The sequence below is a fragment of the Diabrotica virgifera genome, chromosome 6, assembly GCF_917563875.1.
Source record: "Diabrotica virgifera virgifera chromosome 6, PGI_DIABVI_V3a".
NCBI lineage: Eukaryota > Metazoa > Arthropoda > Insecta > Coleoptera > Chrysomelidae > Diabrotica > Diabrotica virgifera.
In genome coordinates, this window is record NC_065448.1 from 194,447,595 (window position 1) to 194,471,896 (window position 24,302).

General features: G+C 32.9%; 1 protein-coding gene across 1 annotated transcript in view; it reads right to left on the reverse strand.

Annotated features, from left to right (window-relative positions):
• Positions 1-787: 787 nt before the first annotated feature.
• Positions 788-24,302, reverse strand: part of LOC126886614 (major facilitator superfamily domain-containing protein 12-like) — a 55,426-nt gene continuing 31,911 nt past the window's right edge. Inside the window, exons 4-9 of the mRNA XM_050653604.1 lie at positions 20,009-20,120; positions 7,184-7,374; positions 5,055-5,250; positions 2,130-2,238; positions 1,927-2,077; positions 788-931 (exon numbers count right to left, since the gene is read on the reverse strand). Coding sequence (XP_050509561.1) covers positions 805-931; positions 1,927-2,077; positions 2,130-2,238; positions 5,055-5,250; positions 7,184-7,374; positions 20,009-20,120 — 886 coding nt within the window. The 3' untranslated portion in view covers positions 788-804. The remainder of the gene's footprint in view (positions 932-1,926; positions 2,078-2,129; positions 2,239-5,054; positions 5,251-7,183; positions 7,375-20,008; positions 20,121-24,302) is intronic.

The window sequence follows — 24,302 nt, forward strand, 5'->3', positions numbered from 1 at the left end:
TTTTAAAAATACTTTGTCTAACTATTGGTACCACAATAATAATTTAATTGTAACGTACACAAAAGTTTGGGTGGGGTTTAAGGGAACAAAACCCCATAAAATTTTTATGGAGCGCACAAATTTCACTATAATTTTTTGTTAAGATTTTCCTGCTATAAGAATGCCACATGCCTATTTTCAATAAAAAAATCTCTAATAGTTTTCGAAATATTGGAATAAATTGATTTTTATTTTGTAATTTTCAAGGGCTATAACTTTTTTTATGTGCACATTTGTACTAAGGTAAGTTAGGTTCAATCAACATATTTTTGACTCCAGAATCTATGGTACCTATAATTTATGGCCAACCTTTTCGGGACACCCTGTATACTGAGGCTAGGATGTGACCTATTATGAGGAATTCAGGGTGAATATTGTCGAATGCTGGAGCTTTCTCTGGCTTAACTTCCTTAAAAGTCTCTGATTTATCTTTGTTGGAGAGTGTTGTTATTCTTCTTGTCCATGTCATGTCCTCCTAGAATGTTAACAACTGATTGCATGATCTTCATTTTGTTTGCTACTGCTCAGAATAGTTATCTGGTGCTAAACTGATCATTTGTGCATTGTGATTATTGAGCCATGAGCTTCTTCTATCTTGTACATGTATTATTTAAAATTTTTCCTCCAATGATGTATTTCAGATTAGACAGCTTACACAAAATCTTAAAAATTTAATATTTTTTATTATATCTATCCAAAAACAAAATTGAGAAGGAGGGAGTGATAAATTAAACCATCATAATATTATTAACTCTTTATTTAATCTTAAATTAAATTTCTTTTACTGTATAATACTATTAAAGCTAATAAGGCAAAAATAGACACTGAAGCACATATATAGGTCAGTACATTGTTGTAAAAATATGGACAGGAGCTTTTTGGTGTGCACTGGCTGAAAACAAAATTTAATTACTGTAATTTAGATTGAAGAGAAAAACTAAATCTTATGAATATCAGAATTCATCAATAGATTATTAATCTTAAATTAAATCAGCAGTATTTATTGTCTCTGAACAGCAAGAACATATATGATTGTTTAATGAAATTTATCTGTGAAACTAAAATTAACCTCTAAACTTATTAATCCTGATAATTTGGTATATTATGTACATATGAAAAAAGAAGAAGAATAAGATACATAATGGAAAATGTGGTGAGCAACTTGGACAGTCCATAGCGGCCAGCTTTTGAACTGAGTAGAGAGCTGTAGAAGAGTTTGCTATGGAACTCTAAGGACCTCATTGCCTTCCTTATGTATGAACAGAGAACAAAAAAAGTTGTGACTGGCTAAATGACACCCAAGTCTATGCCATAAAAAAAAATCAGCAGTAAATATTATTTGCTAAAGTAAGTACCTATACTAAATTTACAATCAAGATGCAGTAGAAATAAACAAACCAAAACACATTAAATTCTACTAGGAGCACTCCCGAATCATAACTTACAATCTATATACATTGTAAATCCCAAATCATGATTTTCAAAGTTTATACATTGTAAATTATGATTCGGGAGTGCTCCTAGTAGCATTTAACGTGTCTTGGTTTGTTTATTTCTACTGCATCTCGAATGTAAATTTAGTTTAATGTGTTATTTTATTGTTTAACTTATTTAATTTTGTCTTTTTCACCGCCTTAAAAATTGGTGATTTTTAATGTCTGGAATTTCCTTAACCTGTTGTCCGATTTGAGTGATTTTTAACATGTTATAATAGTGTTATTCTTTAACAATATCGCTGTAATAATAATGTTACAATGGACAACAGGTTTAAGATATTCGAGACATCAAAAATGACCCACTTTTAAGGTGGTGCGATAATTTCTTGGAGAATTGTATAAAATCAAATACTGTTGTTTGTAAAATTAAGATGTTCAACAATCTACTTACAGGTGCTGGACAATAAAGACAACTGATCCTGATATAAGCTTATCCGTAAATGTTACAAAACTGTAGATCATGCCCCCTCCAGATCCATTACTTTTTACAAAATTTGCTGTTAAGCAGAGACTGGATACCATGGTAGTTGATCCAGTTATTCCTATAACAATAAAATGAATGAATAGGTGACAACTAAAATTTAAAGAATGTACCTAATAGAGCAGCAATACTGTACAGCTCAGTGTCAGTTTCTGAGGAAACTCCTACTCCAATCCAAACAGATGTGATTAGTCCAATTAAAACTCCAATTAGATATATAACCTGTAACATTAATGTGCAAAAAATTGGTGCAAAGTGCATTAATAAAAAATATGTAGGCCTAATATATTAAACATGCCATAAAAACACTTAAAAACGATAAACCTCCTGATTTGGATAATATAATATTGACGCCGAGTTAATTAAAAAAGGCCTGGCAACAAGAAATAATGCCGAAAGAATGGTATGGTAATAGTATTATTGTACAAATACACAAGAAAGGAAAAAAGGAATCATTTATGAACTGTAAAGAAATTTCACTAATCAATACTATGTATAAAATATTGGCTTCAGAATTACTAAAACTAAAAAGATTACATACAGTGGAACCTCGTTAACTCGGATTAATCGGGACCGCGGCCGATCCGGGTTATCGAAAATCCGGGTTAGCCAGAGAAAATGGTAAGAATTAGTAAAATACGGTATACTTACATATAAACTCCGTTATAATTGAAATAACATGAAATATATAAGCCCAGTACACATCTGAATTACGTATCAATTACGCCTTTATCAATTCTGAATAATGCTTCTAGTTTCTTTTCCATTGTCACTACAACATTTTTACGTTTTGTTGCCATTACGTAGACAAAAAAACACGCAAACACAAAATTTGAATAGATTTACGAACGATTACAGAACGGAAGCGAACAATACGACTGTACTGCACACAATACGGTCTCAATTGCAACGATGTTATGTTATTTAATAACAGTGAAGAGTGAGACCATTGCTTAAAAAAGAATTTTTTAATAGTCTTTTAGTCTTTTTTAAACAATGCTAAGACAGCCTGAAATAAATAAAGAATACTACAGGTGATTGTTGTTTCCGATAACACGACAATGAACATCGTGTGCCATGAGTCATTTTTACTATGTAGTTCAAATTACACAAATACCCATTATCTCTCAAATATTATATTACATACATTTTTATTGTTGAAATGTTTGTCTGATAAAAATCGGTCCGGCTTAGCCGGACTTCCGGGTTATCGGGGGCCGACTTATCGGGGTTCCACTGTACTAGGGAATAAACTACGTCGTAAAAATTTTGGACTTTTTAATGCCCTCTCCTCCTTCCGTCGTAAAGCGTCGTTTACAGTTGACACCCCCCCTCATACCTACGTCGCAATTGCAACTCATGACCCCCCCTTTTTAGTGTTTTTTTTAATTCCATGTTATTTCTGGATTTTTTAAAGTGTTTTTTTGCCCTTGCGAGCTATGCCCATTTAGCCAGCACCAAATCATAAACTAAAAACTATCTGATCCTAACAAGCAGCGAGATTATGACGAAACCAAAACGAGCAAGGAATTTTTTAAAGTTAGCTATCAAAGTTTATTTACGAGTGTATCCAAATCAGTATTACTATGTAGCTCATTAATATCCGCTTAATTTTTTCTCTCAATTCACTGTACAACTAATTAGATTTATCGGGACAAAAGACAATATTTTTATCGGAGTTCCTATGCTTTCTTATTTGCATCATATAAATCTTGATACTTATTTTGTTTTGATTCCAATACTATTTCTTTTATTAAGTAACAATACAATGTACTAACTAAATAAAATAGAATATTTTATTTCTATTCATTCTTGTAGAATTGTTTCACACAGAGTATTCAGTAACTAAATAATGAACAGTTTAATATTTATTGCTTCCAGCCGTTGTTCTGTACAGAAGCGTTTGTTTAAAGGCATAGGCATGTTTAAAGGCATCATGTTTTATTGTTTGTTATTCGGTATAAAACTGCTAGCAATATTGTTAAGGCTGTGAGTGATAAAAACGAATTGAAAAGTATGCGATAAAAGTAATATACCTACTAATTCTTTTTAATTCTAAAATAGGATATATTTTTTTATATTCGTGAAAATCAAACGACGTCGGATGTGCACTCATGGACCACTCCCCCCTGTCGTATACCGTCGTAATAAGCAAAGACCCCCTCCCTTTTTTCAACGACGTAGTTTATGGATGTTCCCCTACCATATGGCACAGAAGATTCCAGTGAGGTTTCAGGCGCCAATGGTCGAGCTTAGCGTAGGTACCCAATAAACTAGCTATGGTAACGCAAATGTGTGTAAGTAACTCCTTTGCACAAGTCTTCTGCGTAAATTCTGGACTGAGACAAGGAGATCCGTTGTCCCCATTGTTGTTTAAACTGGCCTTATAATATGTCATGCGAAAAACTTATCCAAAAAACAAACCAGACATAGCTCTGCTCAGGGAGCAGATCGAATAAGCCAACCTTGAATATCTCCCTACACTTATAAACAGTTTTATGTATGCACATCATTTGGTTTCCAAGCGGTATTGTTAAAAAAGATCTGACATATTGGACTTACAGAGATTTACATTTCTAAAAATATTATCAGGCCAGAAGAAAATTACTTATTAAGAATTTTACAAAGTTGACGTTACTTGGATTAAATATTTAGTGTAGGTAGCAAAAATTGTGCAGATTGGGCGATATCAAAGGCTTTCAAGTAAAATTTGTTACATACTTTGAAGGATAATAATGCGATAAAATTCTATATTTTTATATCTGGACACAGAAGTGTTATGGCCGTATACGTTGAGTAAACGTGTATAGGACCACTTGGATTAACTTTGGGATTGGTGGCCAGCGTTGGTCTACAAACCAAATGTTTTCGGTTTTCCGTGTTCATATCAAAGGATTTTTGGCTCGATCTGTTAAATATCATTCACACGTTGGTCTTTGAGTTGGCTTTTTCTCGGTACCTATTGTTTTATATTTTTGCGGCATAAAAAGTCTTTAAATATATCAGACTGGGGCCATTTAATAATATATAGTGTTTACCTTATCTCCAACAACACCAACACGAAATTTGAGAAATAGAGATGTTAAAAACGACGCTATATAAGAAGTTAAAGGAATACTAGCAATGCTCTGCCTCATTCTTTCCTTTTCCATATCATTTAACATACCTCGTTCTTCTATGTAAAGAGGCATATAAATCAAGTTTAAAGTTGTAAATAATCTGGAACACATGTACCTAAAAAAAATTACTTCTGTACAATTTCAGCAATAACCAACATATGCTTATAGTGCAGTCACTGAAGGTGGATATGAGCTATTACCTCCGATTTCGTTCAACCTCCATCTCGATTTACATGAAAATTGGTGAGTAGTTAGAGTGTTAGAGGATATCTCAAGGAACAAAGGTGACATGGTGCAAACTTGCGATTTTACCCTGGGGGTGAATGCCACCCCTTCTCGGGGGTGAAAATTATTTTATTAAAAATAACCCCATAGTTAGCGAGGAGGACAGATTTTAAGCAAAATTTGTTATATAAAGATATTAAAATATATCAAAACTTTATGAGTTATTAAAGATCAAAGATTTTAATTTTTCGTGAGAAAAATGCATGTTTTTAACCGATTTTTCATAAATAACTCAAAAACTATAAGTTTTTACAAAAAAGTTCTTATTACCAAAATTGAATGTAATAAAAAATAAAATAAACTTCTTGCTAAAAAAACCTTTTAGTGTTAACTAAAAGTGAGTTATAGGTAATTGAATGTATATTTTTTTCGGCGAGTACCCAAATCTAGGTATTATAGCTTAAATTAGAAAATAATGCATTTTATAACATATCCTTATTAAACATTTGTGAAAGTACTGAGAAATATCTATCAAATGAGATCCCGAACAAGTTGATACCATTAAAATTTATGCTCCAAAAATTTTTCAAACATTTTTTAAAAATTTTTCAAAAAAATGTTATTGTTTTTTTTTTTTAAATATTTCCGTTAATTTTTACGATATCAGGTTCACCTAAAAACGATTTGAAAGATAATTCCAAGGGCTATTAAAACACGTTGAATTTAATCTTTTAAACCCATTACTTTTTTAAAAATCAAAGGTTAAATGGCCACGGTTGCATGGTTCTCGCAGCAAAATTTAAGCTTTAAACGTTTCTATCTCGGTTATTTTTCACCCAACAGAAATAATAAAAAAGTTAAAATATTTGATATAGAAAAACAAATATTTGGTTATATATAATTTTTACGTATATTGAGTACTTTTGGTGTTATTATCGAAAGAAAATTAAAATGGCGATAGTTTTAAAAATTCTGATTTTTTAAATTATATCTTTTTTTCAAAAATATGCATTCTAAACCGACGAAAATTGTTTAAATAATTACTTATGCTAATACAATGAAATTCTTGTAAGTATTACTATAAATTTTAATTTTTGTGGAAATGGCGTATGTTTTATTTTTCACTTTTTACTAAAAAATTCGAAAGGGTTTTCTTATTTTCATCATAACTTGCTTAATTTTGATGCTATTAACTTCTTCTGGAGCTTATTTGATAGGTATTCCGCAGTACTTTCGTTTAGCAGGTATATTTTATAAAATGCATCGTTTTCCCGTTATTTAAGCTTGAATACTTAGATTTGAGTACTCCTCGAAAAAAATATACATTCAATTACCCATAACTCACTTTGAATTAACATTAGGTTAGTTCTTTAAGTGAAGAGTGTATTCAGTTTTTGATTATCTTGAATTTTGGTATTAATATCTTTTTTGTAAAAGCTCATACGTTTGCTCATTGCTCATACACATACACAAGCTCATTTTTGAGTTATACGTGAAAAACAGCTTTAAAACATGCATTTTTTACGAAAAACTAAAATCTTCGATCTTTAATATCTCAAAAAGTATTGATTTATGTTAATAACTGTATCTGACAAATTTTGCTTAGAATTTGTCCCTCTCTCCATTTATGGTATTATTTTTAATAAAATAATTTTCACCCTCGAAAAGGGGTGGCATCCACCCCCAGGGTAATCATGTCACCTTTGTTTCTTGAGGTATCCTCTAACTGCTCACCAGTTTTCATGAAAATCGATGGAGGTTCAACGAAATCGGAGGCGAAAACCTTCAGTGACTGCACTATTAGATTAGTTTTAAATACTTACATAACAGAAACACAATATATAAGAGTTTGTTTTAAAAAATGTTTTGTCGGTTTATCCAATTCAGTCATCTCCATTTGAACAGTTTCGTCTCTTAATAATGGCTCGTATTCTTCTTCATAGCTACCTAATAATCCACAGTAGAACAACATCGATGATATTAACCCGATGAAGATAATTAGAAGAGCTATTTCCTAAAAATTAATTATTTCGTTAAACTATCAAAAAACAGAAGGTAAAGATAAATAAGCAGTAACAATCCTGGTAAATGAAGCACGGAAAAGAGGTCTAGAAATTAACGAAGGAAAAACAAAATATCTGCTCTAGAAGAGAAGATAACAGGGCGAGAGAAATTAAGATATAATACTGCACTATTGAAAGAGTTCAATCATTTAAATATTTGAGAGTAATGGTAAATGGTAAAAATAAAAGAAGTAACGGAGCGAATACTAGCAAGCTACAAAACATACTGGAGATATCATAGGCTAATGAAGGACAAGAACTTTTTCAGAAATACAAAACTGAGCTGAGAAAACGCAGCTGAGACAATGTGCCTCACAGAAAAAGATGAAGAAAAATTAGGAATATTCGAAAGGAAAATCCTCAGACGGATTATGGGCCCGATAAGAATGGAAAACAGAGAAATGAGAAGAAGAATGAGCCATGAACTTAGAGATATAATGAAGGGAGAAGATATTTAGATTTATTAAACCGCAGAGACTGAGATGAGATGGCTGGGACACATACAACGGCGTAACCACGAAAATCCTAAGGGGATTTACAACTAGGTACTGGGGGGTATGGAATATCCCCCAGATAACAGCGTATAGAGCTCAAAGTACATCCCAATGGGGTGTAATAACCTCCAAACCCGCTGGTTATGCCACTGGGCACATAGAGAGAAAAAACGACATACCGATTAAGAAGATCGCCAGGCGGAAGTCAGAAACTAAAAGACCAAGGGGAAGACCCAGAGAGAGATAGGAGGACCAGGTCATAAGATATATCAAAATCCTAAAAGTGAGAAACTGGAGGGAACTATGCACATATCAAAGTGAGTGGGAGAAAATTGTAACGAAAGCCAACAAACAATTGTTATACAACAAACTTTAAAAACACACACGAGGAATGATTCACCGCAATAGCGAATTAGAGAGCCCTAAGTAAGAGCGGCAAGCATTCCATCCGGACTGAAAATCCTTGATGATGATGATGAAAGACAAATAAGGTAATTTCCTTTCAAGAAATACATACATTTTTAAAGATCCGATTTCCTTTGTGACATTTAAATGTTAAACCTAATATTAATTACAAAAATTGAAGAAAAAGATCTTCTGTGTCAGAGGTATATTTATTTGAAAACCCCAATAAAGGGTCACGGTAAGAAACAGAACGTTTTCGCTCTAAAGAGAGCATCATCAGTGTTCTAAGCAAGCTCTACATGCTAAGCCACCAAAAATACATGGCTTAAAACCCTTAAAATGTCGACTAAAAGCCTTACATTAGCGTGGTATATATTAAACCCTGGCGATGGGTGAAATTTAAGAAAGATATACCTCAAAGCATCATATGACTATACCACAAGCATATGGTTAGTTGAGTTGATTTCTCTGTCTTCACAAAGAGAAATCAACTCAACCACCCACATGCTCGTGGTATAGTCTTATAGTGATATGATGCTTTGAGATATATCTTTCTTAAATTTCACCCATCGCCAGGGTTGAATATATAACTCGCCAATGTAAGCTATTTTAAGGGTTTTAACCCATGTATTTTTGGTGGCTTAGCATGTAGAGCTTGATTAGAACACTGATGATGCTCTCTTTAGAGCGAAAACGTTCGGTTTTTTAATGTGGCCCTTTATTGTGGTTTTCAAATAAATATACCTCTTACACAGAAGATCTTTAGCCAGCTACAGGAAATTTTTCCTTATGGATTTTAATATTAATTAAGTTTTTTTTTGAACTCTACTCGCAATGTAAATTATGACAGACTTATGCCTGGTTGCACCAACAGATCTTAAGCTTACGACGTGCCATAAGTTGAAATATAAATGTAAATCCTGAAAGTATAAACTGAGCTGGAGCTTATGATTTGTTGGTGCAACCAGGCATTAGAATAGAATATAACACCAAAATAGATAAAAAATGAATAACCATTTTCAATTTCGTTGCAAAACGAAAATACAGCCGCACCATATTCTAGTCCAATCAGAGAATGCAGCAAGCACCTATACCGGTTTCGCAACTTATTAATTTTTCATCAGGAGGCGCATATGCTGCTCTCTCTGATCCAACCAACCAACGAACGAAATGGCATAGATGCACTAGCGGCAACTGCTAGGAAAAGACTAAGTTTTCAATCTAATGGCATATAAAACAACATAATGTTGTTTTATATGCCATAATCCCACCAGACTGAAAACATGTAACTACACGCCGGGGTTTGTTTTGGTTGGATCAGAGAGAACAGCATATATGCCTCCTGATGAGAGACTAATAAGTTTCGAAACCGGTAGAGGTGCTTGCTGCACTCTCTGATTGGACTAGAATATGGTGCGGCTGTATTTTCGTTTTGCAACGAAATTGAAAATGGTTATTCATTTTTGATTTACATGTTTACTCTGATTGGAGTACGAAAGGAACCATTCTCGTTGGAACTTTACCGTGCTGAGCAGATGGGACATGAATTATAAATTGTAAAATTCCCCCATCTTCCTTAGTCTCAGCATCCGTTATGGCTTGCAAATTGTAGAAGCCTCGGAGGTGTAACCAGAGAAGGATCCCATTGTTTTCAGTCTGGTGGGGTGTAGAGTAACATTATGTTGTTTTATATGCCATTAGATTGAAAACTTAGTCTTTTACAAAAAATCGAATATATTATATGTAAAAAATATTAAGAGAATTTGAAATACCGTCCAAATTATTTAGGCCCATCCGAATGACGATGACGGACACAGTCGGTCAGATACCTACAGATACAACATGAGATGACAGACCCATTTCAAATAACACAAAAGTATTAAAACAGAATGATGGGCTTGTACCACCGCAGAATAATTTAGCGCTGGAATACGTAGTTTGAAAAACATCAGAGAGTAGAAACAGCACACTTATCAATAAACCAGTCCAATTGGCATCATAAATGCAGATGGCATAAATATCATGAGCAGAACCAAAGCAAACCAAAACACGTTTCATTCTTGTTTTTAACAATTAAATTTAACCATAGCATTAGCGATTTCTAAGAACTTGATGATAACGATGATGGTGATATACCCTTGGATTATAGATTTCCAAAATCTAAGGATGTACTCAATTTAAGTTTAATTTTGAATCAATAAGTCACTTTTATAGATTTACAACAAACAATTGGAAAACATGTAAAGTAGATACAATACAATACCTACAATTTTATTACTCATGATATACTTTACATTAAAATACTACACTCACGGACAAAAATATTGCATATTTTCAAATTAACGTGGGATATTAAATTTTTTGTGCTGTCCCAGTGTCATAGGAATACGATTTCTTTTCCAAATGTGATGTTTTAAAGCATATAAATGGTATAATCGGATTTAAAGGGTACCCCCCGTTAAGATAGGCAAAATGCCCTCACTCTCAGAATTCAAGTTTTTTAATTTTTTTACGTTCTGTGCAATTAAAAAATGAGATAACGTGGATTTTTAGCTCGCCACCCCCTTACCCCTCCCCCACAGCCAAAAACGTAGATTTTTAGATTTAGATAAAAAAGGGTTCAAGGCAGGTTTTGTTTATATTCGATTCAGAGTTGGACCACCATCTCCATATAGTAACTATTTCAGCATCCTTATGCATCATCAGTGAAGATTATGCAGTCACAACTCTGAAGGGAATACAAACATTCTGCCTCTTTTAAAGCAAACCATCGCGATGCGATGAACCCGCCTTTTGAGACGCAACACAGCGACATCTCTCGTATTACGAGGAAAACGAAAAGCCCTAGATACAAAGTTTACTACTTTTTAAACAATTAGAATAATTGAAATAAAAATATAATAAACAATATTTTAAATCCAAGACTTTTCGTTAATAAACTGCTTTCTGGCTGCATCCCATATCTCCGGATTTTACAATATATAATCACATAGAGACGACGAAATAGGAGAAAGCAAATAGAGGACACTTAGGCCACGCATTTACCTTCTTTTCGTCTAGGAAAAGGACCGAAAGACAGTTTCTAAATACTCACAAATTGAGTAAAAATGAAAAAGATAAAAAAGGGTTCAAGGCAGGTTTTGTTTATATTCGATTCAGAGTTGGACCACCATCTCCATATAGTAACTATTTCAGCATCCTTATGCATCATCAGTGAAGATTATGCAGTCACAACTCTGAAGGGAATACAAACATTCTGCCTCTTTTAAAGCAAACCATCGCGATGCGATGAACCCGCCTTTTGAGACGCAAAACAGCGACATCTCTCGTATTACGAGGAAAACGAAAAGCCCTAGATACAAAGTTTACTACTTTTTAAACAATTAGAATAATTGAAATAAAAATATAATAAACAATATTTTAAATCCAAGACTTTTCGTTAATAAACTGCTTTCTGGCTGCATCCCATATCTCCGGATTTTACAATATATAATCACATAGAGACGACGAAATAGGAGAAAGCAAATAGAGGACACTTAGGCCACGCGTTTACCTTCTCTTCGTCTAGGAAAAGGACCGAAAGACAGTTTCTAAATACTCACAAATTGAGTAAAAATGAAAAAGATAAAAATATAATTCACATAATCTTCACTGATGATGCATAAGGATGCTGAAATAGTTACTATATGGAGATGGTGGTCCAACTCTGAATCGAATATAAACAAAACCTGCCTTGAACCCTTTTTTATCTTTTTCATTTTTACTCAATTTGTGAGTATTTAGAAACTGTCTTTCGGTCCTTTTCCTAGACGAAGAGAAGGTAAATGCGTGGCCTAAGTGTCCTCTATTTGCTTTCTCCTATTTCGTCGTCTCTATGTGATTATATATTGTAAAATCCGGAGATATGGGATGCAGCCAGAAAGCAGTTTATTAACGAAAAGTCTTGGATTTAAAATATTGTTTATTATATTTTTATTTCAATTATTCTAATTGTTTAAAAAGTAGTAAACTTTGTATCTAGGGCTTTTCGTTTTCCTCGTAATACGAGAGATGTCGCTGTTTTGCGTCTCAAAAGGCGGGTTCATCGCATCGCGATGGTTTGCTTTAAAAGAGGCAGAATGTTTGTATTCCCTTCAGAGTTGTGACTGCATAATCTTCACTGATGATGCATAAGGATGCTGAAATAGTTACTATATGGAGATGGTGGTCCAACTCTGAATCGAATATAAACAAAACCTGCCTTGAACCTTTTTTTATCTTTTTCATTTTTACTCAATTTGTGAGTATTTAGAAACTGTCTTTCGGTCCTTTTCCTAGACGAAGAGAAGGTAAATGCGTGGCCTAAGTGTCCTCTATTTGCTTTCTCCTATTTCGTCGTCTCTATGTGATTATATATTGTAAAATCCGGAGATATGGGATGCAGCCAGAAAGCAGTTTATTAACGAAAAGTCTTGGATTTAAAATATTGTTTATTATATTTTTATTTCAATTATTCTAATTGTTTAAAAAGTAGTAAACTTTGTATCTAGGGCTTTTCATTTTTAGATTTAATTTTTTTTAGTTGGGTGGCAACTGATTAAAAAATTTCAAAAAATTCACACGTGTAGCTGAGGCTTTTACAAAATATGTCAATTTTTTATGGACCCTTAGGTCGAGTGTACATAACCTTAATTTTTTTTTTAACTTTTTTAAAACCTATTTTTTTGGAGGGGGCTGCAGGTCCAATTTTTTTTGGATTTTGTATATTTTATGAAAAGCTATCTCTCTGATTTTTTTCAGATTTTTCCGTCAAGTGCGCCATCTTCAAAAATCCGGAAAACTGTTTTTTAGGGGGTTTTTAGGGATTTTCTCCATTTTATAGACTGCAACATAGATCAACTCAAGGTTTTCTTAATAGATTATATATAATTTGAAATAAATGAGTATTTTAGGATTATCAAAAATTGGGCAAAACACTTTTAAACCCCCCAAAATCCATGTTTTTTTAAGTTATGTAAGGGTTTTTGCGGGCTTAATGATACTTTTTGAGATCGATACAGCCTGAATATTTTTTTTTAATTTTTTTACGTTATGAGTGATTAAAAAATAAGACTAATCGCATTTTTAGCCCGCCACCCCCTCCCCCTGCCTCCACAAAAACGTTAATTTTTCTATTTTTTTTTTGTTTAAAGTTGCAATTAATTTAAAATTTTTATGAGGCTTCTACAAAACATATATCTATTTTTTATAGACCCGTGTAGGTCGAGTGTACAATACATATAACCTCAAAATTCCTTTTTTATTTTTTTAAAACGTATTTTTGACTTCAAATCGATATTTTTTTAAAACGTCCAATGAATATTGTACATCTCTCTCTCGTGGACGGCCGCTTCAATACATGCTTAGCGCTCATTTTTAATTATTAAAAATAATAGTTAGTAATAAAATAATGACAAAAATTTCTTTAGGCTATTGCTTTAAAATTTATTTAGGGGGGCTTTAAACTTTGAGTTGGTCACTTTATGACTTTCATAATAATAATTTTTAATCGAGTTATTAAGCCTTGAAAATGACCATTTTCGCGTTTTTCAAATTTGAAATTGCATGTAACTCGACAACAGTCAATTTTATAGAAAAATCACAAGATACCTTTTTTGCTCAGCTTGATCCAGAGAATCTAAAACAAATTTGTCCGAAGTGAAAAAATTGATTTTTTGAATCCGTTTAAAAAAATGTTTAAACAATTTTCCGACCGCGGTACTGCCTGGCACCTTGTGGATTTGTTATAAGGACCTGTTTTTGAGTAAGTTTGTGCAAAAAAATTAATCGGAATAATTTACCTAACGGGACAAGCATACAGCGTGGACTATTTGCATTATGAGCCAAACGTAGATGGTTTGTAAAATACACAAAACACAAAAAAAATTAGCAGCCATCGCCAAAAAAAGTTATACGTACCTATTAAAAAACAAAAAAATGAGGTTATAATATGTACACTCGACCTTCGGGTCCATAAAAATTAATGTTCTGTAAAAGCCTCAGCTGTGCGTGTGAATTTTTTGTAATTTATAATTTAATAATTACTAACTATTCTAAATGCGAAATAAGCCACAATTTCACTAAAAATGATTTTATTAACGTTTCGACGTCCACCACGGACGTCGTTGTCAAAATACAAAATATTAATAAATTAAACAAAAATGTTGCTTGGTAAAAAAGCATCTAATAATTTAATTTAATCTGACTTATTTATATAGATCGTCCCAAACCATTTTTTCAGTGCGTCACAGATTATCGAATTCTCTCTATCGCAATACAGATGGAAAATAAAATCATTTTTTAATTAAATTGTGGCTTATTTCCCATTTAGAATAGTTAACTAGAAAAATGCCACAAAGAAATAGCTTCAGAACAACATTCATAATTTAATTGCAACCCAGTTTTAAAAAAAAATAAAATCGAAAAATTGACATTTTTGGCTGTGGGGGAGGGGGAATAGGGGAAGTGGGCTAAAATTGCGGTGAGTCCTAATTTTTTAAAATCATATAGAACGTAAAAAAATAAAAAAAAATATTCAGGCTGTATCGACCTCAAAAAATATAATTAGACCCGCAAAAATCCTTACAAAACTTTAAACAAACATGGTTTTTGGGGGGTTTAAAAGTGTTTCGCCCAATTTTTGAATATCCTAATATACTCAGTTATTTCAAATTATACATAATCTATTAACAAAACCTTGAGTTGATCTATGTTGCAGTCTATAAAATGGAGAAAATCCCCAAAACCCCCCTAAAAAAACAGGTTTCCGGATTTTTCAAGATGGCGCACCTGACGAAAAAATCTGAAAAAAATCAGAAAGATAGCTTTTAATAAAATACACAAAATGCAAAAAAAATTGGACCTGCAGCCCCCTCAAAAAAAAGTTATAGGTTTTAAAATAGTTAAAAAAAAAATTTGAGGTTATGTACACTCGGCCTAAGGGTCCATAAAAAATGGACATGTTTTGTAAAAGCCTCAGCTAGACGTGTGAATTTTTTGCATTGAAAAAGACTTTACTTGCATTGAAAAAGTAGGGATACGTTCCGTGGTTTTCTAAAATCACATAAAATGGTGGACGTTTGTCCACTAAAAAGTGCCTTTGATGTTTTTTTTTCTCCATTGGGCCAAATAAAATCTTAAAGAAGAAATTAAAAACGCAGACTAACGATATTGAGATTGCAAAAACCTCTTCTATATGGAACATAAAACTTTACGACACAATTAAATGTTTCAATCCAGAAATCAAAATGTGCTGTTTATTATTATACTGCAACTTGAAATCAGCAACATTTAAATTTAATTTCAAAACAATTACAGGTTATATAGGTCTGGATCCCGCGTATGAAAAAAAAGTTGATTAATAGCAAGCTGAAAATTTGTTAATAACTTAAGGGTGTCTAGTCGGACAAACTTTGATATATGTGAGCACTGAAACAGGGGAAGTTTTAATTGTGGAACAGGTTAAAAATTTGGAGCGGTCAGACCACGAAAACGTCACATGTATTTTGTCCGACAGAACTTCCAATTGATTTGTTACCCTTTCATTAAACTCTCATGCAAAAATCAAACTGATATTTTTATCACCTGTCATTTGACATATTCTACGTGTTCCACTCATTAAAATGCCCATTTGGTGACAAATAGCACTCTGATTTTAGCATTAGAGTTTAATGAAAGGGTAACAAATCAATAGGAAGTTCTGTCGGACAAAATACATGTGACGTTTTCGTGGTATGACCGTTCCAAATTTTTAACCTATTCCACAATTAAAACTTCCCCTGTTCCAGTGTTCCCATATATCAAAGTTTGTCCGACTAGACACCCTTAAGCTATTAACAAATTTTCAGCTTGCTATTAATCAACTTTTTTTTATAGGCGTGATCCAGACCGTGATTATACGCGAACAAGAAGTAGAACTAGTGGAAAAGTCAGGGCCGCCCAGAGCCAGGCCGGGCCCCGGGGATGAGACCCGGCCGGGCCCCCCCCCCCAAACCCAGTTGAACGAAAATTCCCAAAAATCTGATAACTCATAAACTGGGATATGTAATAGTGAACACTCATGCTATTGACACAGGAAGGAAGAAAATTAAAACAGTTTTAACAATTAAACTTTGTTTTTAATTATTTACAATAGAACTGTTAGTTACAACATAATTTTCTTGCTTTCATATCCGCAAAGTTTTGGATCACGTGGTCGAAATCAAGAGTTTTTGCAAGTTTCGACTCTATGCTTAATAGTCCCAAATCAGATAATCGTTGTTGACCCATAGTAGATCTTAAACAATTCTTAATTCGGCTCAAAACACTAAATGATCTCTCGGCCTGAGCAACGGATTCTGGTAGGCAACAGAATATGCGAAGAGCAATGCACACATTGGGGAAAAGATTTGTCACATTAAGGGACACGAGCTTGTTCAAAAGTTTTGCTGGTTTCAGCGACGTATCTGAGATGTTTGATTTACTAACAGTTTTCAAGTAAATCATTTCATCAACTAGATCCCTGCTTACATCTGAATTGTACTCTTCGGCGAATCTTACACAACTTTCTGAGATCGTATTCTCGTCCATTTCTTTATACTTCCATAAAAATGAAAATTTCATTTCGATTTCTCTCAGCGCTGTGAACCTTGTTTTCAGTTTGGCCACCAAAACATCAATTATTGTGTAAAAAACTTCTGTTTTGAAGTGTTCTTCCGGGGATAAATTTAACATTACATCTTCTGTAGCTGTTTCATCGTGAAAAGTCTTCCTCTTTCTCGCACGGGAAGTGGAGAGTTCCGGTTCGATACCATAAGCATTTGCAACATGTTTGCATTCAGACAATATCTTGTCCCAGTTATTTCTTAAGGCACTTAAATCATCAATTAGGCTCTCTATATTACTACTCTCAACATCCAAAGTAGCGTCCATAGTTTGAAGTAGTTGACTTCTGTAGTTGATGGGTACCAACACTTTCACCCAAATTGACGCCATGAGGATGCACTTGAAGGTGTTAAGATATTCTAAAACCCCATTGATTGTGGCTCTCGTTTCAACAGTTACGTTAAGATTCAACAATGATGAAACTGCCTCCTTGATTTTGCCTATGTGTGCCGCTATTGGTTTCACACATTCTACTCTAGCACTCCACCTCGTATCAGACAATGAGTGCAGTGAAGATCCTACTATCTCTTTCAGAAGCTCCCATCTTTTCGGGCTGCAACTGAATAAATTGTACAGATTCTGAACAACACCAAAGAAAGTCTGTGCTTCAGTACAACTCTCAGCAGCGCATACTCCACATAAGTTCAAACTGTGGCATCCACATGGTGAGTACACAGCCAGAGGGTTTGATTTTAAAATATGAGCCTGAACACCCTTATACTTGCCACTCATATTACTGCCGGTATCGAATCCCTGTCCTCTACAGTCATCTAAGGATATGTCATATTTTTTAAGAACTTCTTTGATTAGATTTGCGATGTCTTCTCCAGTTTTTTCATTGCAGTCGGAAAACTCCAAAAATCGTTCATGGATTTCATATTCTTTTACGTCTTCTTTGAAAATAATGTAAACAACAGAATAACACCAAAGCTGTGTTCAACGTCCTATTTAAACTCGAACTGCCGAAAATTACAATTGAAACCTGTGACGAAGGGGGTATATGGGAATGGTAATGAGTCAGGACGTAAACTCGTAAACAAACAGACGTCGCGCCAAGGTCAGCGCTTCTGCGAATCGTGTGGCAGTGGCCGATAGAGCGAGCTTCCGATCAGGGGCTCCCACGCGCAATGTATTCCCGATATATTTTTATTAATTGTAACTTATGCAAAGAAATAATTTCTTGCATATTGCCTTTTCCAAATGCATAATATTCCTTATAATAATTTCATAATTAAAACCGCAAGCAAATTCAATCTGTTGTAAAATATTTTAATAAAAGGAATTTTTTTAAATTTGCTAACGGCCGGGCCCGGGCCCCCTTGGGCCCCGGGCCCCGGGGATTTTGCCCCCCCTGCCCCCCCCCCTCTGGTCGGGCCTGGGAAAAGTACATTTACTTGGGTCATGAAATTAGAATTGGCAGAGATAACCAAACATGCGAAATAAAAAGAAGATTAACTCTTGCTTGGGCAGCCTACGGAGCTCTGAGAGACATATTTAGGAGCAGTATACCGATCGGTTTAAAAAGACAAGTGTTTGACCAATGTGTGCTACCGGTAATGACATATGGAGCAGAGACACTGACTCTAACCAAGGCAACAGCGTCGAAAATGCGGGTTGCTCAAAGGCGCATGGAAAGATCCATGCTGGGCGTAACTCTACGGGATAAAATAAGAAATGAAGATCTCGGACAAACAACCGGTATCGCAGATGTTGTAGAACGTATCACCAGGCTCAAATGGAACTGGGCAGGACACGTCGCCAGGCTGAAAGATTCAAGATGGGCACGAAAGCTGATAGAGTGGAGACCAAGAGAAGAAAAACGAAGTAGAGGAAGGCCGCCTACACGATGGGCAGATGATATCAGGCGGATTAGTAAAAACTGGCAAAAATCAGCACAAAACCGTGAAGTGTGGAAACAATTGAGGGAGACCTATGTCCAGCAGTGGACGTGAATTGGTTGGATGATGATGATCCAGACCTAATACCTTTCAATGCGAAATTCAGATTGATATTATAATAGCTGCATGGTACATCATGTAACAAGGGGAATACCCGAATTGCAAACTCTCAGACTACTGGATGGGAATAGTTAATATTAATTATACTAATTGTTAATAATAGACATTGTTGAATGAAATACCAACCGCATAACTTCAAAATCGCATCAAAATAATCCGCATAAAAAGAGACCTTACTGTATTCACTATTCTACCGAGATGAAGACCTGCGTCATGGTGCATTAACACGAATTTATTATCCAATATGACTGGCAAATGGCAAAACATGATTTTCTAAAATGTTTTTAATGTAGCTACATCATATCAGCTGTCATTCACCTAATCACCTCCACAAGTTCGGTATCTCCTTTCCAAGAAATACCGCTCCATAGCACTATGCTGCCACCACCAAAATTAACACTCTATGAGGTTACATTTGGCACAGTGTTCATCATAAATGGAAGCAAGATTTACAAAACTTCGTCTACAGAAGAGTTGGCGAACAGTATGCCAGTTGTAACCTCATACAGAGCGTTAGTTTTGGTGGTGGCGGCATATAGTGCTACGGAGCGCTATTGCTTTGAAAGGACATATCGAACATGTAGAGGTGATTAGGAGAATGCCAACTGATATGTACATTGAAACGTTTAAGAAGATCATGTTTTGCCGTTTGAAAGCCATATTGGATATGACATATTGGTGCTAATGCACGTCTTCATGTCGCAAGCATAGTGAAGACTTACCTTAATGAAATTCAATTTAAAAATTATATTAGCCAGCATAAAGCCCAGATCAGACTTAAATCCGATTATAGCATTTATATATCTAATTTAAAACATCGCATTCGGAAACGAAATCCTATTCCTATGATACAGGGGGGCTAAGGATAACAGCATAAAAAATTTGATTCCACATGCATATGCAATATTTTTGTCCGTGAGTATAATATAACACATCTTGCCATAAAACGAACCAGAATATCAAGCAAGAAAATGTTTTGTTTTAATTTATTTAAGTCAAATATTTACCTTAAATTTGTAAAAGTCATTAGGTCCTATGTTATCTGCAACTCCGTCACTTTTAAGTACAATAAGTGTTATTATATATACACATATATTACAACAAACAGAAGCGATGTACCTAAAATTAAAGATGATGAAAATACTTATAGAGAATGAGCCACATTGTAATTGTATGTCCAGAAGCCAAAAATAATATTTTATCTAAAAATCATGTCTAAATTGCTTATTTCTAGCTAGGTTTTCGAACTGATCTCGTTCATATTGAAGGATTTTTAACGGCAAATGAATTAGTCCAGAGAAATAAGATTTTTCTCGTGACACATCCCCCTCCAGGCCGAAACCAAATTTTTTAATGTAGTAGTAGTATGAACATCTATATTAATAACCTATATGTTTCCTGCAGCCGATTTTGATGATATACATAGCTATAAACAAATGAAGATCAAAAAACGCTAAATTTTCGCTTTTTTCGTCTATTACTAAAAAGTGAAGCATGTTAAACAAATTTGAGAGTAAGAAACTGATAAATCATATAAAAAACTTCAATATGGCGTTCGCTAAATATGTCTATCCTTATTTGTTGCTTATAAAATTGCAAAATATGTCATACATTTTGAGATTTTATAAATGTTTATAACTTATGTAAAAATTTACTTAGAACTTTCTTATTACAAGGAATGCTGAGACTCTGGTGCTTAAATTATATTCTAAATTTCAAAGCAATTGGTCAAATAGTTTAAAAGTTATTTAATTTGTTTATACCAAATTAATTTTTTTTGCAACACTATAAGTCAGAAAACGATGAGGTTACAGTAATACTTTGGACAGTTTATGAAAGAAGAAGATTTATGCTATTAACTTAATTTAGGAAAAATGACAAAAAATAATTATAAATAGTGTAAATTATTTTGCAAAAACATGTCGATTTTTGCTTATAAACAATTAGAATAACTTTTTAACCGTTACCCGTAGAAAAATTATTTTTCCATATTTAGAAAGACTAAATTTTTATACACATATAGAAAGAAAAACAATTGTCCTACGACAATTAGGGACAAAGTTAGCCCCCTTCATTTTTAATTCACGGCAGCTTTGTTTATAACAATTAAGAAATAAAATCAGCCGCATTTGAAAGAATATACTTCAAAGTTTTAACGTACCAAGTATTTCAAGGAAATCGTCCACAAAGCTTAAAAATATGGCCCTTAAAATCGGCCGGCGTTGAAACTTGGGATGGCGATGAGAGGGGGGAAGGAGCTGTTAACTGTATCTCTGGTTCTCGATTATTTATTTCGTTGTTTCTTTTTTTTAATTGTATGTACTTTTTACGTACATTACGAATATGCGTTATTTAAATAAACTAATTGTTATATACACCATCAAATTTGTTTAAACAATTTTTTTTCAATTTTTTTAATAATATTTGATGTAACTTTTATTGTAAAACGTACATATTAGTTATACAGGACGTAACAAAAATACAGGTCATAAATTAAATCACATATTCTGGGACCAAAAATAGATCGATTGATCCTAACTTACCTTAATACAAATGTGCACATAAAAAAAGTTATAGCCCTTTGAAGTTACAAAATGAAAATCGATTTTTTCCAATATATCGAAAACTATTAGAGATTTTTTATTGAAAATGGACATGTATCATTCTTATGACAGGAACATCTTAAAGAAAAATTATCGTGAAATTTTTGCATCCCATAAAAATTTTATGGGGGTTCTGTTCCCTTAAACCTCCCAAACTTTTGTGTACAACCCAATTAAATTATTATTGTGGTAACATTAGTTAAACTCACTGTTTTTAAAACTTTTTTGCCTCTTAGTATTTTTTCGATAAGGCAGCTTTTATCGAGTTGCGGCTTCTTTTTAAATTTGTTTACATAAACATTTTATGGGGGTTTGTTCCTTTATACCCCCCAAATGTTTGTGTACGTTCCAATTGAACTATTACTGCGGCACCATTAGTTAAACACAATGTTTCTAAAACTTTTTTGTCTTTTAGTATTTTTTCGATAAGGCACCTTTTATCAAGATGTGGCTTCTTTTTTAATATGGTTCAAAATATGCCTAAAAATGTAAATTATAAATAATAAATTTTCATACGATTACCAAGTCTTCATAATCGTACTTAACCATATTATACAAATATGTGGTGGATTTGACGAATATTTAAAATATCTCAATAAATACTGACTTTTCGAAAAAGTACTAAGAGGCTAAAAAGTTTTAAAAACATTGTGTTTAACTAATAGTACCACATTAATAATTTAATTGGAACGAACACAAAAGTTTGGGGGGTTTAAAGGAACAAAACCCCCATAAAATTTTTATGGGGTGTCAAAATTTTACTATAATTTTTTTGTAAGATGTTCCTGCCATAAAAATACCACATGTCTATTTTCAATAAAAAATCTCTTTTATATATTAGACAAAATCGATTTTCATTTTGTAAATTCAAAGGGCTGTAACTTTTTTTATGTGCATATTTATAGGTACTAAGGTAAGTTAGGTTCAATCGAACTATTTTTGGTCCCAGAATATGCGATTAAATTTATGACCCGTATTTTTGTTACACCCTGTAATTATTATATTACTAATCCTATTCAATCATTCCTAAATCTAAAATTGGCTTATAATATTAAATTGACAATAAAAAATCTCAAATAAACTAGTATTTATTTCTTGATAAACATGCTACTAGATAAACGAAAAATGAAATGTAACAAAATTAGAGAGTGGATAAAAAGAACAAAATTATTTTCAGAAATTTTCTACAATATTGTAATAATTGTATCTTACAACATTGAAAGTTATAATTTTAAGATTGCAAAAAAACAAAATATATTTCATACATTTTGGTATGATAGCAAGACTATTAAAATAAAATTAAAGGAGGTTTATCTAGGAATACTTGTATTTTTATGAAAAACGTAACAATTATCAGTTACCCATTTATTATAAGATTTTGTAAAGTCAAGTGCATATGATCCACTCCTATAATTGCCAACAAAGTCATCCTAAAAATACCGTAAAAGAATTTCCAAAAATTGTTTACACAATTTACATAGTTAATTAAATAACCACTTTATTAACAAAAAACATAATATCCGTAACGTACGCAAAGAGTACATGCAGATTAAAAAAGAAACTCCAAAATAGATAATAGAGAAAGATTGAGGTTTTGATAATCGAAGTCCATAAACTATTTATATCTCTGTACTAACAAGTACTTGATCAACCAGTTTTGCAAGAGCAGATAGTTTATTTTAATAAAATATCTGATATAAAGAAGATCTGTTAATTTCCAACCCCAATCAATTACGTTTATCTCTTTTTTGGTGGTTCTGTAACTTCAGTTTTTCATTCATCTAATAGCATGTTTACTAAAAAAATAAAACCTAGTTTATTTGAGATTTTCTGATTTCCATAGACCAATACTATTTTTAGAAACAATCGAATGGGATAATTTTGTTTTTTCATACTTTAAATTATTACTAAGTTTAATAAAAAACTATGTATTATTATATTATTCATAAATATGTATGTTTTGTGATTAAAATTACTTCAAATATTATTAAAAAAAATTGAAAAAAAAATTGTTTAAACAAATTTGATGGTGTATATAACAATTAATTTATTTAAATAATGCATACTCGTACTGTACGCAAAAAGTACATACAAATTAAAAAAGAAACGTCGAAATTCATAGGCGAGAACAAGAGATACAGCACATCTCCTTCCCCCTTGTCATCGATCTCCCAAGTTTCGAGGCCGGCCGATTTTAAGGGTCACATTTTGAAGCTTTGTGGACGATTTGTTTGAAAGTATGTATATATTTTTTATATTTGGTACATTAAAACTCTGAAGTATGTTCTTTCCAATGTGACTGATTTGATTTCGTAATTTTTATAAAGAAAGCTGCTGTGAATTAAAAAATGGGGGGGCGGCAACTTCGTCCCTAATTGTCCTAGGACAATTTTTTCTTTTTTTAAATTTGTATAAAAATTCAGTCTTTCTAAATGTGAAAAAATAATTTTTCCACGGGTAATGGTTAAAAAGTTATTCTAATTGTTTATAAGCAAAAAATCGACATGTTCTTGCAAAATAATTTTGCGATACTTAGAATTATTTTTTGTCATTCTTTTTTAATTAAGTTATTAGTATAAATCTTCTTCTTTCATAAACTATCCAAAGTGTTACTGTAACTTCATCATTTTCTGACTTATAGTGTTACAAAATAAATTAATTTGGGATAAACAAATTAAATAGCTTTTAAACTATTTGA